The sequence below is a fragment of the Dendronephthya gigantea genome, unplaced genomic scaffold (assembly GCF_004324835.1).
Source record: "Dendronephthya gigantea isolate DGI-Jeju-01 unplaced genomic scaffold, DenGig_1.0 000031F, whole genome shotgun sequence".
NCBI classification, from domain to species: domain Eukaryota; kingdom Metazoa; phylum Cnidaria; class Anthozoa; order Malacalcyonacea; family Nephtheidae; genus Dendronephthya; species Dendronephthya gigantea.
Window position 1 is genome coordinate 1,517,506 of NW_021163041.1, and position 16,412 is coordinate 1,533,917.

Here is a 16,412-nt window from a genome sequence, read left to right on the forward strand (position 1 = left end):
TAATAATATTGTTATGACTTTATTAAGTATACTTAAATAGAATATGCCACATACGTGAGAGAAGATTCACGAGTTAAGAAACATATCTCAAATTTCTATCAACTCCTTTTCATAGAGCATCTCGTCATTAAGTATGCCTAAAAAGGAACAAAAAACGCTCAAGGATCCGTTTTGATTCAAACTGTTCAATATACAATACATTCATACCTCCACCTGATCCAGCTGCTCCATTGCCATTGGCGTCAATCACTGTTACATGAACTGCTTTCTTCACTATTGAATACGTATTCTCCAGAACACATTCAAAACTAGCTGAGGCTTGCAGATCACGCACAGACAATCTAAGACCTATCTGTTTCCCGTTAGCATCTCTGAGTTTCTTCTGGTAAACTTTGCTACCTATGGTTTGACCTATAAAACAGTCAGGCATAAGAAGATACTCAAGACAAGATAAACATTATAACAATACTAACTCTGCATATGTTTGCAAACGATTGCCAACAACTACATAGGCTGGTTTTACAAAAATGTAGTTAGCTTTTAATTATATACAGTTATAATAGCAGAATAGCCAATCAGAATCGGGCAATTTAGATATAACTTCTATTTAACTACAAAAAATCTATTTAAGAGTTTTATACAACCGCCCTGGCATAAAAAGCCACCATGTACGTATATGGAACGTCTTATTTTGTATTTTTTTGTCCGCAGCGGGATCATTCTGCAGTGTTACCATCAGGAACAGAAATAAAAAGCCTTCAAGAATGTCGAATGAACTTACCAGGTCTATCCAGGTTGAATGCCCATCTCACATTGTAAACCCCAGACGTGGTTTGATCCACATAGCAGAAAATCTCGAGCAACGAACCACGAATACGTTTTACATTTCCACTTGGCTCAATACGACTGATTGATGGACAGGCTAAAAGAAATATTCTCACAATTGAAAAAATGAGCTGAAAATTATACGAGTAACTTTTTTTGTATTCTGTACTTACGACCACATTTCTGTAAAGACGCAGCCCCCTGATTTCGAGTGCAGCTGCGATCCCTTGGACAGCGCTTGCAGGATATAGATCCAGAATTAGATTGATATTCGCCAAGTTTACATAACTCACAAGGAAGAAATCCATCTGCCGAGAAATAACCTGGAGCACATATGGCTGAAATATGGACACATTTAATGAGTGAAAGATGTATAATATGTTTTAGGGAATTTTTATTAGCATAATTCATAGATGTTTAAATAAAGGGACATGCACCTTTTCGGCAATTAATCACATCATTTGGCATGGGAGCTTTTAATTGGAATTTTTCCCGTGGATGATGAAATTATCGGAGTGTATTAAATTCCCACTTTATAATGTTACAATGTTTTCAACTATATACTGTACGTTTTCAGAATTACCTTTACATCCCTCAAATCGTTTAGAGCCTGGTTTAGATGAAGTACCGTAGGGACATCTTGTGCAAGACGCTGGCCCAGATTGTCCAGTGATATGCTGATAGGTCCCTGCAGGACAGAGTTTACACTCCTTGTTTTCGTAGTATGTTCCGGTCGGACAATCGCCTGCAAAATAATAAAGTTAAAAAATTACGGTATAAGTTATATAAGGAATGAGCATGAATAATTTTCGTAAACGTTTTTGGATGAGAATATTTTTTCAATTTGTATCAATCCAAGTATCGTTTCATTAATTCCTCGTTATCATTCCTTATTCTTTAATTGTCCTGTAGCAACAACGGATCATTAGGGGTGCATCAGCATAATGCAGCAGAGGCGGTTTCAAGAAAATTTTTGATGTTTCATTAGAACTGTTTGGGGCATCGCCCCATTTTTTGCCATCTGAACATACCGCAAACTGTCACGGGCATTGCTGGATTTTGTGGTGAAGTGGTTGTAATCATAACTTTTCCACTGGGACACGGTGATCCATTTGAGTGAACATAATCTAAAATTAGATAAACCGTAAGCTGAGCTATTGCGGCTCCAGGCAATCGGCTACATCAGATGTGAATGGCTTCCCGGTGCAGAGAAGAGTTCCCTTGCACACTGAGCAAACTGCGAGCTACAATGCCAAAAATATTCTTCTCAGAATCACACCGGAAGAATATTTCATGGTCGAAATCAAATACCTTCCAAAAACAGTAAGCATACTCACCGACACAATCAGGAACCGTTTTCGTTGGCACCCATTCATAATTTTCACATGTCCACATGCGATAACCGAATTTACCAGTAGCATTAAAGATAACTTTCGTACCAACGCACTGTATCGCACAATAGATGTATGGGAATTCTTGACAAGCTCTGGAACCGTTTACTGGAGCGTCAATCTTTCCACAAACAGGAGCTACAAAATTTTGAATCATATTAATCTTGAAGCTTGTAATATAGCTCCGTTTTCACTGTCGTTATTATACAGGTACCGTTGAAAAAATTTTGTTTAATGCATGCATGTCAATATATCAGTGTCAATATAGAGCCTTATTTTTTGGGATTTTACAGTGACCCTAGTTTGATCTTTAAGGAAGCTTCCATCTTCTAATTTGGATGTACATCAGTGACTTTAAGCAGGCCGTTAGTCAAACAAAACTTTGTATAAGTCATGCTTTCCACAACTGTCATTATTCAAACTTACCATCTACATGCACGCCAAATCTGCAATACGCCATGTTCCCTGCATCGTCTCTGGCAGTTACAACAATAGTTTTATGGAGACCTGTCTTGATTTCAACAGGATTGGGATGTGAATAGTCGATGCTCTTGACAGCAACGTTATCAGTGAACTGGACATTGGGCAGTTTTACTATTTCTTTGTCACTTTTTGTTGTGATGAATATATCATGTTTTGGACAATTTACAGCGGCAGGCAATTCCTTATCTGTATAGAAATTTAAACACTTTAATTATGGCGAGTTTCAAGTTCCCTAAACATATATACAGGTGGCCCTATTAACACATAGGTATTGTTACCATACTACAAAACCTGAAGTAACGGGATACAGGCTAAAAGTAGTACAAAAATCTGTAGGCTACTTGGTATTTTCATCCCAGGAACATTTGCTTCCAAAATCGTGGTGCTCGACGTGAAATATTCAGATTTTGTTTGATGATCACTTGACATTATTTACAATTCCCAGTGAAAAAAAACACAAAATATAAGTATCTATATACGTACCTTCTACATTTACTGCGACTGTGCATGTTTTAAAGTGGACGTTGTCGTTTGAGACCGACCATGTTACAAAACTGGTTCCGGCAGGAAAACGATCGGTTTTTTTGTGTGATGATGTAAGATATTTAGCCCCATTCGAAGTTTGAGGACTTTTCCAGAGACTGCTTATATCAGCAGAACTTTCACCTGATTTTAAATCAACATATATGCTGGCAGGGCAAGTTATCCATAAATCACCAACAACTATAAAAGAGTACGAAAACTATTGAATTAAGTTGATCAAAGAAAATACAAAGTCAAATAGAGAGAGCATGACTGTTGACGGTGTTTTAAGATGTCTTTTAAAGTTTGGTTTTGTTTCAAATTTTTATAAACATTGATTGTATATAGGTCTGTCCAACCAAGGAGTATACAATAGTAGGTTGTAATATACCTTTGTCACACGAGGGTGCAGAATTACTCCATGTTCTGTCCGCCAAACACCTGATGTGTTTTTCACCACGTATGTTATAACCATCATTACAGATAAAGGTGCAGGTTTGGTTGTATGTAGCACCAGATGAACACGAAATCGGTCTGATCCTGCCATTGGCTGGAACCTGAAGTGGCTGACATGTAACGGCTAAAATATTCCAAAGAAAACATTTAGGGTTAGCGACACAATTCAATTCTGGGTGGAATTTTGACAGATATGAGTGAGTAATTATCAAGAATATCGTAATACCAGGAGGTTGGCTGGCTCATACCAATGAAGTACTTACGTTTGCACGTAGGCGGAGTTCCTTTCCATAAACCATTCGAATCACATGTAAGCTGGGTATGAAGTGGATCAGTTATTTGATAACCGGCCAAACAATAAAACGAACACTTCTGCATAAAATCGTTTGCATTTTGCTGCGTGCATCTGGATTCACGGACAGCGGCGCCATTGGGTATCGCAACCGGGCCACATTTTCGTGCTAGGAATTTTTTAAGGGAGTATAGTTAAACGCTATATAGCTACTTCTTCAGAAATCTCTATAAATCTATATGTGCGCATGTGCATAGAACTTACGAACACAACTCTTTCCGTCGACTGATGATATATATCCTGGTAAACACTTGCAGCGATAAGTTCCTTCCAAATTCACACATTCAGACTTTCCAATATCACATGAGTGGCCCCCTTGACATTCATTAATATCTAGAAGAAAATTTCAATTTTATCATCAAAGCTGTAATTTGTAAATATTTTCACGAGTACAATTCATTGAATTCAACACCATGGTATACTGACTCGTATAGACGGTATATGTAGTAGCCATGGCGTTGCATGGCCATAAGAGCCCATATGATTGTTTAATTTTGATTTCTTCCATGCACATGCAACTGTTAGCTTTACTTGATGCAAGCCATATTTATTAAGCCATACAAAGTTCTGAAGGATACAGCTAGGTTAGCAATATGAGAACCCCCTAATGAAGTTATAAAAGTAAAATACCTTTACAAACATTGTCCTTCTCATTATAGAAACCTGGTTTGCATTCACATCTATATCCCGGTGTGAGATCTGTACATTTTATACTTGTTTTATAGTCACATGCATGGACACTTGAACACTCGTCCTTGTCTGAAAATGAAATATATCTTTTCATAATGCTATAAGAATATAGAAAACAGATTTAAAAAAACAGACTCTCCGTCAGAAACCTATCAACAACCCGTGCAGTCTCTCGATCAGGTCAGCCTAACACCCCAAAACAAGATTTTTTCCAATCTAAAACCTTTTCCTCCTATATATAGGTGAACTTTCATCGCCTTTCGTGCCAATAACCTGAACACTAAAATCTTAAGCGCGAATGTCTTCTCAAGAAAGCCCGCTTTACCACCTTTTTATAGATTATATTAGTGGGCAGAAAATGCATGCGAGGAACGGAGGAAGGTCATTTGAGATGAAGACAGAATTTGCTTACTTCTACAGCTATATTTATCCGTAGGATCTCTCTCGTATCCACTCGGACATTCACATGTATAACTTCCAAAATCATTAACACATTTTGCTGGGTGTCTACAATTGTGTGATCCGGTTTTGCATTCATCAATATCTATAACGTAAGAGTATTTAAAATAGATCAATAAAAGTATTATATTGCATTGATATAACACAAGTTCTTTATTGCCAGTTGTGAGGCGTGTTCTGGTATGATGCCTTTTGTGTGAGAGAGTTATTTCAGAAATTTCAGGGGAAAATCGTACTCGTCTAGAAACGGTTTTGCAAACTTGATCAAAGTCATTTTTCAGTGGTTGAAAACGACTAATAACATTCCACTCTTGCACACATGCAAGGTTAAAAATGACCTTAATAATATATCGGTCAGAAAAATATGTTTATGAATTACCTGGGCAATAGTACTTGTCTTTCAAGGTGTGACCCTGCCTACACCTGCACTCATAACTTCCCTCTGTATTTATACACTTTTGTTTACATTTGCTTTCACCACTGAAGCACTCGTTGACATCTTAACAGGAAGCAGAGAGAAGATGAATTCTCCAATATCAAAATATGCACACAACATCGTCATCGGGCATGATAAATTAAGATCTCGTATAATTATATCGTGCACGGGAGGGCTAATGGACGACTTGCGCTTTAGACTAGTTTTTGATCCAAGTAACAAGAAGAAAATGAATTACCACAGCTAGAAAGAGCATACTAAAATTAGTGCAAAGCCAAGTTGGCTGCGAAATTTTCACGCGCCTGAAAAGTGACAGAGAATCTTCTGTCACCTGAATTTGCAACAATAAGAAACTTTATTTTAATACAGAGTAGTATATTTTTTGGTAATTTTACGGCTCACCCTCATTGTTTCAACTTAAAACCACCCGCCCCATCGGTTAATGAAATCTATTTCAAGTTTCAGTCTCACGAGTCACGAGCTACATATGTTAGTTAAGTACCGACAATGACTGAAATACAGTCCATATAAAGCGGATGTCCTAAGTTAAAAACAATGAATATACCAGAATGTCTGTTGGATCATAATGTACGTTGATCTCTGCTGATTCGTTTATAATTATTTGGGCTTAGCCAGATCATACCTTTACAACTGCCATCTTTAAAAGTATAACCATCTTTACAACTACGGCAGTGAAAGCTTCCTATGGTATTAGTACACAATGCCTTGCGATCACTGCATGCACCACTTTTCTGGCATTCATCTACATCTAAGAAAAACAACAGGACCTACATGATGTTCAATGATTTATGATACTTTTATTATATTTCAGGGTATATAAACAAACTACACACCTTAGAACATCTAGTTACATTTGCAAAAATGAACCGTTCCAGTGAAGTTAGCTATTATACACACGAGTAAACATTAACTCAAAATTAACACAATGTGTTTTAATGGTTTCAAGTGGATTTAAGTGAATTTCACTGATTCACTGTACGATTGCCTTCATGGATCAGCACATAAAGGGTTACTTCAAAGGCTCAAAGCAGATAGCCCTCGTAGGTTTTAAAGGCTTTCAACATGCACAGACAATTCTTCCGGAGGACGTCGATTTTCGACCCTGATATATATTCATTAACACAATCCCCAAATATGGCGTGTGCGTTGTGCGTTGTGCATGCAGGTGGAATTTCCTTTTAATTTGATTATAGCAAAGATGAATATTGTGGGAAAATTGGTCAAAGCCAGGAAGGAAAATATATTATGTAAATTGAATCGTCCAAGTATTTAAAAACCTTTGGTATTGTATATATATACCAACCTTCGCATTTGTCGCCGACAACGCTATACCCGGTTTTACAACCATATGGTTTCTTAACTAGAAAAAATAGATATCCTCGTCAATGAACGCTGATATATTACTACGACATGCAGTCTAAAAACAGATAGTTTCAGCACAATGCAATTTGTATCATATAAGGATTCTCCTTTCCTCTTTATGTATACTAAAATAAGTCCTCAGTCATTTAACTATATTACCATGGATGCATCCAATGACGGATTATTCTTATTTTATATAGCATATACCTCGTCATGCAAATTACGACTATTACCGATGCCAAACCCATGCAATTGCATTAAAAGACGAGATTCATCAGCTACATGCTTGGTAAATTATTTATACCAGCACAAAAAAGTTTTTTTTAAGTGAAGTACATATATGGGTGGAATAACAACATCAACAATACATTAGGTACACGTACACAATGTGTTAACCAACACTAAATCATGCCCACGAGAACATAAAAAATGTCTTCTTTGGTAGTAAGATCCATTCTTTCAACTCTTACCTTTTATACTGTACCATTTATTTTTTTTACCAATTTCACATTTGCACTCGAATGTATATTTTTTATGATTTCGTGGATCCTCAATTTCAATCTGAAAGAAGTGGCAATATTGCGATATTTTTCAAAAGAACGGAGAAAAAATAATGTAGTCATAACCATTCCATCATTTCCTCAAACCTTACAACAAATGAACCATGCATGAGTGAATACTCACAACTATTTATATTAGCTTCAGTCTTTTCCGGCAATAATTTACTAACATTTTTTACTCTTTAAAAATAAAGATGGACTGCATGAACTGTGTAACTGTTATAATCTTACCCTATCAAGATCCCAATCATCGAAAATGTCGGCAGATCCTCTTTTGACTTCAATTTTCGATATTGCCCCAAGATAAGAATGGCGTAATTTGGCGATGTCGTGCCTTTAACACCGAAAATTATTTAAATACCTATATGATGCTTAACACTATTTTCATTTAATAACTATACAAAAATAGCGATCAAGAAATGCTCATTATTACTCAATATACTCATACTTATAATGAATACATGCAAAAACTCACGCGTTCCTCTCGAATGAATTACCAGGCGTGTCAATCTCAGTCTCAGGCATTAAGCCATTTTCACCATAGAACTTGACGTACACAGGCGCATTTGTTCCTGCAAACTGTACATCTGCAGTATATATGTGAACTACGTATTCCTCTGCATGAGCGCTGATTATCCAATCTATCCAATAAAAAGAATTTGTGATCCCGTCTTAACATAACCTTAACATTTAAATACATTGATGTGACCAGTAACTACGATAATAAAATGAGGGTGAACTATAGGTGAACGAGATTAATACTAGGCTAATACGGTAATACCTGTAAGAAACGCGAAGAGAAAAACTTTGAATATAGTTGACGCCATTGTTTCTATGTTTACCGCAAATGTAAAAGAGTGAGGAAAAAGTTGTAATGCGAAAATTATATATGGGCAACAGAAATTGTTTACTTTAGATTATAAAGGCCAAATGATGTTTGTTTTTTTTCAAATCGATTTTGCAAGAAAGTATGAACAGCTGTTTTGGGAAAATTGCTTTAATGCATAAATTTTAAAATGTCACGAAACAATGATAAAATAATGCTCCAACGCAAAACTAAACTTGGATATATAATAGCATTAATAGGAATGCCCTAATGAGGATTAATAGAATAGCATTAATGAGGTTTTCACTACAGTGTATATATGCCTGAAATTATGACGCTCCTAACATATTTTATAGTCTATATTCATGCAAACATGACGCTCTTTTGAGAAAAACTACATCAATGCACAGTTTCAATGCAAGCCAATGCCCTAGAGACCTCAGCCATTATGTCGTTCATTTTATTAGTTTACCATTTAGACCATGATGCATTGCCAGCGTTCTGTTGTGATTCGTCGTCGTATAATCGTTAAACGCCTCCAACATGGCAAAGGAAAACATTTATAGACTGCTAAAGTCATAAATTTTAAATAAATCTAGCAAACAAGATTCTGCTAAAAAAAATTATCTGCAAGCACCTAATGAAACGAATCTGGAGAGTAATCAACATTTTCTAAGGTCGCAACATGCATCTATACCCGACAAGCGTTCAAACGTTTTACTTTTTAGCTGCAGGTACACGTGAAAATTTCACTCGTGATTTTTTGAAATCGTCAAAAAACAGCTCGTGCAGGTTTACCTACAAAACGCACGATTGACAGCCTGGATTCGCAATAACTTTAGTCAGTTTTAGCATTCTCGGCACAAATCTTCTGTGGTATACGAACTTATTATCTCGCCAATGAGATACGAGATTGATAAATAATTTGGTTTGCCACGTCAAATTTACTGTCAGAGAAATTTGTCTTACGTGTAACTACCCAGCAACACATGTTGATCATTTCAAGCACCCTTGCAAGCTATAGCACACTTGAACACAGACGCTATTTTGAATTTATAATAAATGAAACAAGTAAGCTCCAAAATGCAACGTATATTAGCTGAATGGTTGTAGGGCACTGAGTTCTAGTCCAATATCGATCACTAAAGTCAATATCACCTATTTTTTGCGAATATAATCATTCGAAAATATATTTCGCAAATCTACAGACTGGCTCAACATTTTATAATTCTTCAATGTTTAGAAGTTTTCTTTGGATATAGTGACTTTAAATTGTGTTAGTCATTGTCTCAAAGCCAGCAAATTTTGAAGATGCTTTTCGTGGAAAATGACACGTCAAAAATTACACCGCGAAAGAGGTGTTGGGACTGAATTCTTTACCAATACTGTACAGATCAATGCCAGGATTGTGGGGAGAAATAAACTGCATGTATTCTCTTGAATGTTGCCATACTTTGGTTATTTCAAGTACTGCACCAGCAGTCATTGTGAATACACCACCGACAAACCTCATTAGAGAGACTCACGACAGAGCGGATGCAATTTGTGTGTGACATTCCAAAGATACGATGATCAGTTCACGAAGAACCAGGCAGGCTAACTCGTGACTAACAGAAGTTAAATGTGATTGGACGAGGAGAATGAAGTCCAATAAGATCCTGTCCTAGTTCTGGCATATGCTGTGCGCCATAGTCCCCGTCACCGTTATCTACCATTGTTCGAAAGCTCAGTTTATGTGAAACCGAGAAACCATCGCTTCCTTCGAGCTGCGTCAAGATTACCACAACTTGCCTGTGGAAAGAATACGATCCATAGTAATATCTCTCTACTGTATATACAATATGAGAATGTATATGCGTTTATAGTTCGTTCATCATGGTTCTTGTTTGCATCTCGTGTATTGCATTGAATTTCTATTGACATGATTGTACAGGATGTATGAAAACGCAACTCAAAATATTTATGTATTCGCTTTTTACAGGGTATATAAAAAAACTGCAACCATAAGCTTAATATTCATACATGTTCGCTTCTATTCAATAACAAAAGATCGTAGGCCTCTGGGAATTATTATAAGGTTGCGGTTTTCTCGATACACCCTGTATTCCATCACAAAGGACACTCTTTACATGTTGGGTGTATTAATAGAGAGCAAATTATGCCAACATGCCAACTGTCAGCAAACAGCAGTGTAATATCTTGAAGACATTAACCCGATTGTCGTGTCCTACCTGTGACAAGGTGGTATAACATCAGTGGTGCAAAGTAAACCTCGCGTGGAAACAACATTAAAACTTCCTCCACAATCACAGTTAACTAACAAATGCATATCTTGTCTCTTGTTTTCAGCCACGACGAACAGACCAGCCATGTCATGAGTTAAATAATAAATAGTTATACCAGGAATGCCCTTAAAAAATAAATACGAAATGAACAATTAGTTTAGTAATGTTGAAAATAATTAACCTATAGATTCTGTATGTTGTTCCAAGAAATGGTTGCAGTTTGCACTCTACAGCCATTTGATTTTTACTAACATTCATTGCCTCTTGAGTGCAAATTCTTTACAGCAACTCTGGTATTCATACCGTGTGTAATTTTCCATTCTTCATTGTCATCCACGTGACAGCATCAGCTAATAAAAATTCGGTCATTGGGAAACGTTCAATCATGACTGCTCTTGAACTGTGAACTGCTAATACATAACTTGGATACGTGGAAACATCCTGTTTTCCTCCACCAGATCGCCAGTGACTGAACGCTGTAACAACTGTAATATGATTTATGATGCATTAAATTGACCTTAATTAAGTTCTCGGCTAGAGCTATTTTTCACTCTTGCATGATCGATTACTCGTCGAATTTGTGTTACGGTTGATAGAATTTCAATCAACAATCCAATTAGCCTTTCTCACGACGAAGTTTTGGGGTACTTTCAAATTTTTCAAATTTCGTCGTGAGAAAGGCTAATTTATTTCAATGTCATACACCGCATTTTAAAAGAAAGGCAGAAGATAGGCAGAAGGTTAACATTTTTACAAACCTGCAATATATACACCTTCTTCAACGATGACACTCAATGAAACACTTCCTTTTACAGTTCTTTTGCTGTTGCTGACTATTGAGATAAGCTCTGGATGTGATGTATTAGGCATGGAACGGAACAGAATTATACACAAATCTACCAACGATTGAGTAGAAGGATTCCTGTGTGAAACAAACCAAAATGATATTCATTGTTACTCGAAGTGTGACAGGATAAGAGCTGAATTTACTATTTTTTACAAAAGTTACGACTAACCGTGACGTTTTTTGATAAACACAAAGATCTAATTCAGTTGGTGAAAATACTGCCATTGAAACAATTTCATTTGATCCTCCTGTAAAAGGCGGCAAAACACTCGCTACTCTTGCTTCAGTCCAATCATTGCGGGTTTTACACACATCTACGCAGTCAAAATATCTGTAAGAAAAATACACAAAGACCGTTTCAAAATATTATACAACAAGCTTACGTTTTTTGCCTAGAAGCCCCGTTCTCATTAGTAAAAGACGCAGGACGCGATTGGCCCACGAATCATGAGCACGTGGTTTCCATTTCAAACTGAAGTGATTCTCCTAAACTCCTGAAATATAACGGGATACGATATCTTTGATTAATTCGTGACTCATCAACTCTCTTTTTGATGAGCTCAAGTCAGCTAAACTACCGAATAAGAATCATAAGTTGTTCAAAATGTCCCTATTTATTTAAAATTTTTAAATTACAAACAAAAAACAAGTTTCAGTTTCATATTGATAACTGCCTAATGAGAGCAAGAGAACAAGATTGCGTGACCCCACACTTCACTGTTGTTTCCAACTTACAGCATCATGTCTTCGAATGAGATCCAAAACAAGCCTTCATCAGCACCATGAGGCATCAACTCTTCGCGCAATTCTGGTGTCCATAATGGCGACATATCAGACCAATTTCCTTTCCAAGAAAATCTTCCCCATGGATTTCGCAGGCGCAGAAGCCTTAAAGACAGATAATTTTGTGTTTTATTGTAATGGAACCTAAATTGCTACCATTAAAACAAACGAGGTAGTACAGCGGAGCCTACACAATAGAAGGTCAGAGATAAAGCATTCGTTAGTCCGTAGTCGGTACATGCAGGGACAGAAACAAGAACAACTTTCCGGTGACATAATTTATTACATATTATATAAATCATACTACATATTATAATAAAAATACAGTCAATAGCATGAAACATACTTGTTTCCTTCAACGTTTCTTATATCAAGTATCGAATAGGCATGACGTGACTGCAGTCCAACACTGGTATAAATATATTCATCGTCATCTTTGGAGTTACCACCACATGATGCTCCCATTAAATATCTAAACATATTTTAGCAGCGGAGGTTATTACAATCTCACAGGTTAATACAGTAGCGGGTGCTTAACAGAATTGCAAAGAACGTTGGTTCAGAGATATTCTAGTCTGATCATTAAGCACATAGCTATGATAAAAATTACCCAGCATTCCTACAGCTGAGCAATTTTGCCCAAACTAAATCTTTATCGATAACTTCCTCACTGTCAGGAGTGGTCGATGACACTAAAAAAACGAAGCACTATCCATAATATTTTCAGAATGGAATAATACATGGGATGAAATAATGGAATTAAATTTTCACAAAAACTTGTTTATCAACGAGTGGACGAACTGAATCTAAATTTGTTCCGATGTTTGTCCAACCACGGGAGAAAAATCCTGGATATAATGTGCTAGCAATATCCAATATGTCGTACAAATAAACCCTGCAAATACTATACCTTGCAATCGTACAGTTTCACACGGTGCACCAGTTAATGTTGATAATCCCTCTATGGCTCTTCCAGCAACTAGCGCTTCATAACAACCATGTAATTTTGCCATCGCCTTTTCAATAAGCGGGACCCAGAGCTGACGACGGGCAGCCTACACATAAGAATGTATAAGTATGATAATTTTGAGGGAGGAGAGCGTGCTGATTATGAAGTGATCCTGACTGTCAATTAAATTAAGGACTAACAGTACTCTGTATATATAAGAATTGAAAAACTACGGTGCATATGTCCACCCTATGCATAATTTCAGAGCCGAATCTACTCTCGAGCTTCATCAGGAAAACAATTCAAATCAACGCCTTTTTATCAACTACGGACGATGCAGTTAGACTCCGAGGCTACATATATATGCACCCTGAAGCACACGAGGTGTGGATATAGTATATGTATTACTTGATTACATGCAACATTACCTGTGAATAAACTGGCATCCCATACTGATTACAAGGAATAAAATCATCAACAAGAATGATAGTCCATCTCCCGTCTTTACATAACCGAATCTGATAAGCTCCTTCGTCACAGATCTTAAATATACTTCACATATATCAGCTACATTATATACGTGCGAGCTTTCGTATAAAGAAACGTTGAAGTATAATTCGGTGTTCTGTAAAAGTCAAAGGCAACTTCGAGTTATAATAATGTACACTAGAACGGGAAAACAAAACTCTCTGAAATCGGACCTGCGATTCTGGGATACTCATTGTGAATGATGCGGATTCGTCTCGTGTGTGTATCTTACGACACTTGAAATTTCTACCATTCAAGTTATTCAACCTTCAACTTCATCATAATAAATATTAGTGACATGCATAAAATACCAACATAATTTATCGTTTTATATACCTTTCTCGTTACAATGATTTTTTCCAAGAGATTTGGTCGTTCCGTGAGAACGGCCAAAGCGCTCAGGAGCCTGTTGAAAACATTTACAACTCGTAAGAAACGGTTTACATATTACACAAAGTTATTTCATTTTTTCGTTTTTGACTATTGCTGTTAAGTTCTTATTCGTTTTTTAACATACCAACAATCGCCTAAAACACCTTGCATTATATCTGACGGACTTGGATTGCGAAAAACCTCCCAACGAAGTTGTGACTGAGATGTCATTTGTTGAGGTCTTAACCAGCGAGACACGCGAGGATGTGTGGATGACCGTGGTTTAAAGTACAAAGAGCTGGCATCTGGAGGAAATGAATCATCCACAAATGACATGTTGTGCTAGATGATAACAGAGAGATTGACTTTTTTTTATTGGTTCTTTACTTTTATGTGGTAAAACAGTGGATTCACCACCATAACACCACACAGGTCTGTTATTTAATACAACCTGATACAATATTTTATCACCTCTCAGTCAGCTAGATAAAAACACAAACACCATCACATTTGCCACTTGTTTGCTTTGTCTTAGATTTTGTTCTCTGTATTTTCCAATGGGATGATTTCTGCTTATTTATTTAGCTAATTATAGTCTATGCCAACTCAGGTTGCACCATATAGAAACTCATAAAATAGTATAGCCTGCCAAGTTACAATTATGTTAAACTAAGCTAAGCATTTGGTCTTAACTGATCCTACTTTTGTGTGAACTGAGAACACATATCTTCTAGCTACCTGTGAACAAATTTCGACAATGTTTTTCCACTGTTCCTTCGCTTCATGTTCATCATGGATCCTTTTAGCTTCAACTCCAACAGTTTCACATGTCTTATGTGTTGGTGAATTTGGCACACTCAAACTATCAGCATCTTTAGTCCAACTTATGTCATCTCTGGTTGTGTTACATGCTTTGCAAAACTTGATTGAGGGAGAATTTGCCAAAGTGCAAACCGGGCACAACCATGAATTGTCTAGGTATAAATGTAAATATACAGTACACAATAAAAGCTGAAAGATCAGGTGATGTACCCCGCTAATGTTGGGTAATATACCTACCTAATGGGGGCAATCTTGCTACAGGTTTATCACCTTTCATATTTCCACAAGCCTGGCATATTGTTTGAGCAGGATCATTTAACAAGGTACAGGTTGAACATTTCCATAAACCAGATGAACTTGGTTGATCTTCAGTCGTAAGTTTTGGTAGTGATGACTGAGGAAATGGCCTAGGTTTAAATCCCTCAGCAACACAGGGAGTCCCACACACTGTGCAATCAGTATCTGTATTATCATATAATAAAGTTTTACATTTGTGACATTTTAGAACGTCTTTTTGCAGCTCTCCTAAGCGGCTTGAATCAACTTCAACATCTATGGGATTCGCTGATTTCACCTGGTTATTTAATGATTTATTGGATTGACAAACACTATAATTTATTGAGTTTGGAAAGTTGACATAACTGCACTTTGGGCAAGGCCAACCTTTATTTTTCCCAGCAAACGTATTTTGTTCTGAACCACAAGAATTGCATAGCACAATATGCGCTGGATTACTGGCTCCGCAACTACAACATATCCAGAGTTTAGCATCTCTATCATAACCACATATTTCACATTGAGAACTAAAACTCATGAAAGTGTTTACATATGTACAACGCGCGCATTGCCAATTACGTGGAAACGAATCCGTTATTCCCATTCTTTCAAACTCGCTTGAAAAGTTATCAAAATAATAAAAATACAAAATGTCCAGGTAAAATCGAGATAAAAAATCCAATCATCATCAATAAATTTCAATTTTTTTTTAATTCATAAAACCACAACAATAACATGAGCCCACGAATAGTAACATGGGCTACTTCATTTCATACGAACCTCGACCTTGGCACTGTGGCACACCTAGAAAATTTTAGAAATCCTGGACCTTTTTGTGTTTTCTCGAAGAGTTTTCCAGGAATATTCGAAGTTATTCCAATCACAACCGATGATAAAAATCGGTCATAAGATATTCGTAAACATCGGTCACATCATTTACGCAAACATTTCAAATCATACTAAACTAAAGCCAATTTAAAAAATGTCATGAGCATTCAATTATGAGTCGACACAGTATTCTTAAGATTTGTTATGGCTGTTTTCAAGAATTTTTAACCGTACTGAGAGAACGTTGAAAGAGTTTTAGTTTCTATACAAAAACAGTTTTCCAGGGTTTTCCATTCCAGGGTTTTCAAGCGTTTTTCAGACCGGCTAAAATAAAGGTTT

The 16,412-nt window shown here is 36.6% G+C and overlaps 2 protein-coding genes across 2 annotated transcripts; both read right to left on the reverse strand.

The window, feature by feature from the left end:
- Positions 1–54: 54 nt before the first annotated feature.
- Positions 55–8,400, reverse strand: LOC114524449 (signal peptide, CUB and EGF-like domain-containing protein 2). The gene is made up of 21 exons (XM_028545525.1): positions 8,339–8,400; positions 8,033–8,198; positions 7,789–7,891; positions 7,468–7,558; positions 6,939–6,995; positions 6,258–6,383; positions 5,558–5,677; positions 5,132–5,263; positions 4,660–4,788; positions 4,234–4,362; positions 3,941–4,138; positions 3,613–3,801; positions 3,183–3,422; positions 2,643–2,885; positions 2,163–2,354; positions 1,857–1,952; positions 1,409–1,570; positions 999–1,163; positions 782–922; positions 208–411; positions 55–137 (listed from the first exon to the last, which is right to left on the reverse strand). Exons 1-21 carry the CDS (start codon positions 8,382–8,384, stop codon positions 88–90), a joined length of 2,979 nt encoding a protein of 992 aa, XP_028401326.1. The 5' UTR covers positions 8,385–8,400; the 3' UTR covers positions 55–87.
- A 1,065-nt stretch (positions 8,401–9,465) lies between these two features.
- Positions 9,466–15,937, reverse strand: LOC114524590 (calpain-15-like). Its single transcript, XM_028545716.1, has 14 exons — positions 15,207–15,937; positions 14,886–15,121; positions 14,293–14,489; positions 14,112–14,181; positions 13,676–13,789; positions 13,209–13,353; positions 12,909–12,990; positions 12,645–12,770; positions 12,251–12,403; positions 11,685–11,846; positions 11,427–11,590; positions 10,972–11,153; positions 10,615–10,793; positions 9,466–10,174 (listed from the first exon to the last, which is right to left on the reverse strand). Exons 1-14 carry the CDS (start codon positions 15,847–15,849, stop codon positions 9,991–9,993), a joined length of 2,637 nt encoding a protein of 878 aa, XP_028401517.1. The 5' UTR covers positions 15,850–15,937; the 3' UTR covers positions 9,466–9,990.
- Between the last annotated feature and the right edge of the window lie 475 nt (positions 15,938–16,412).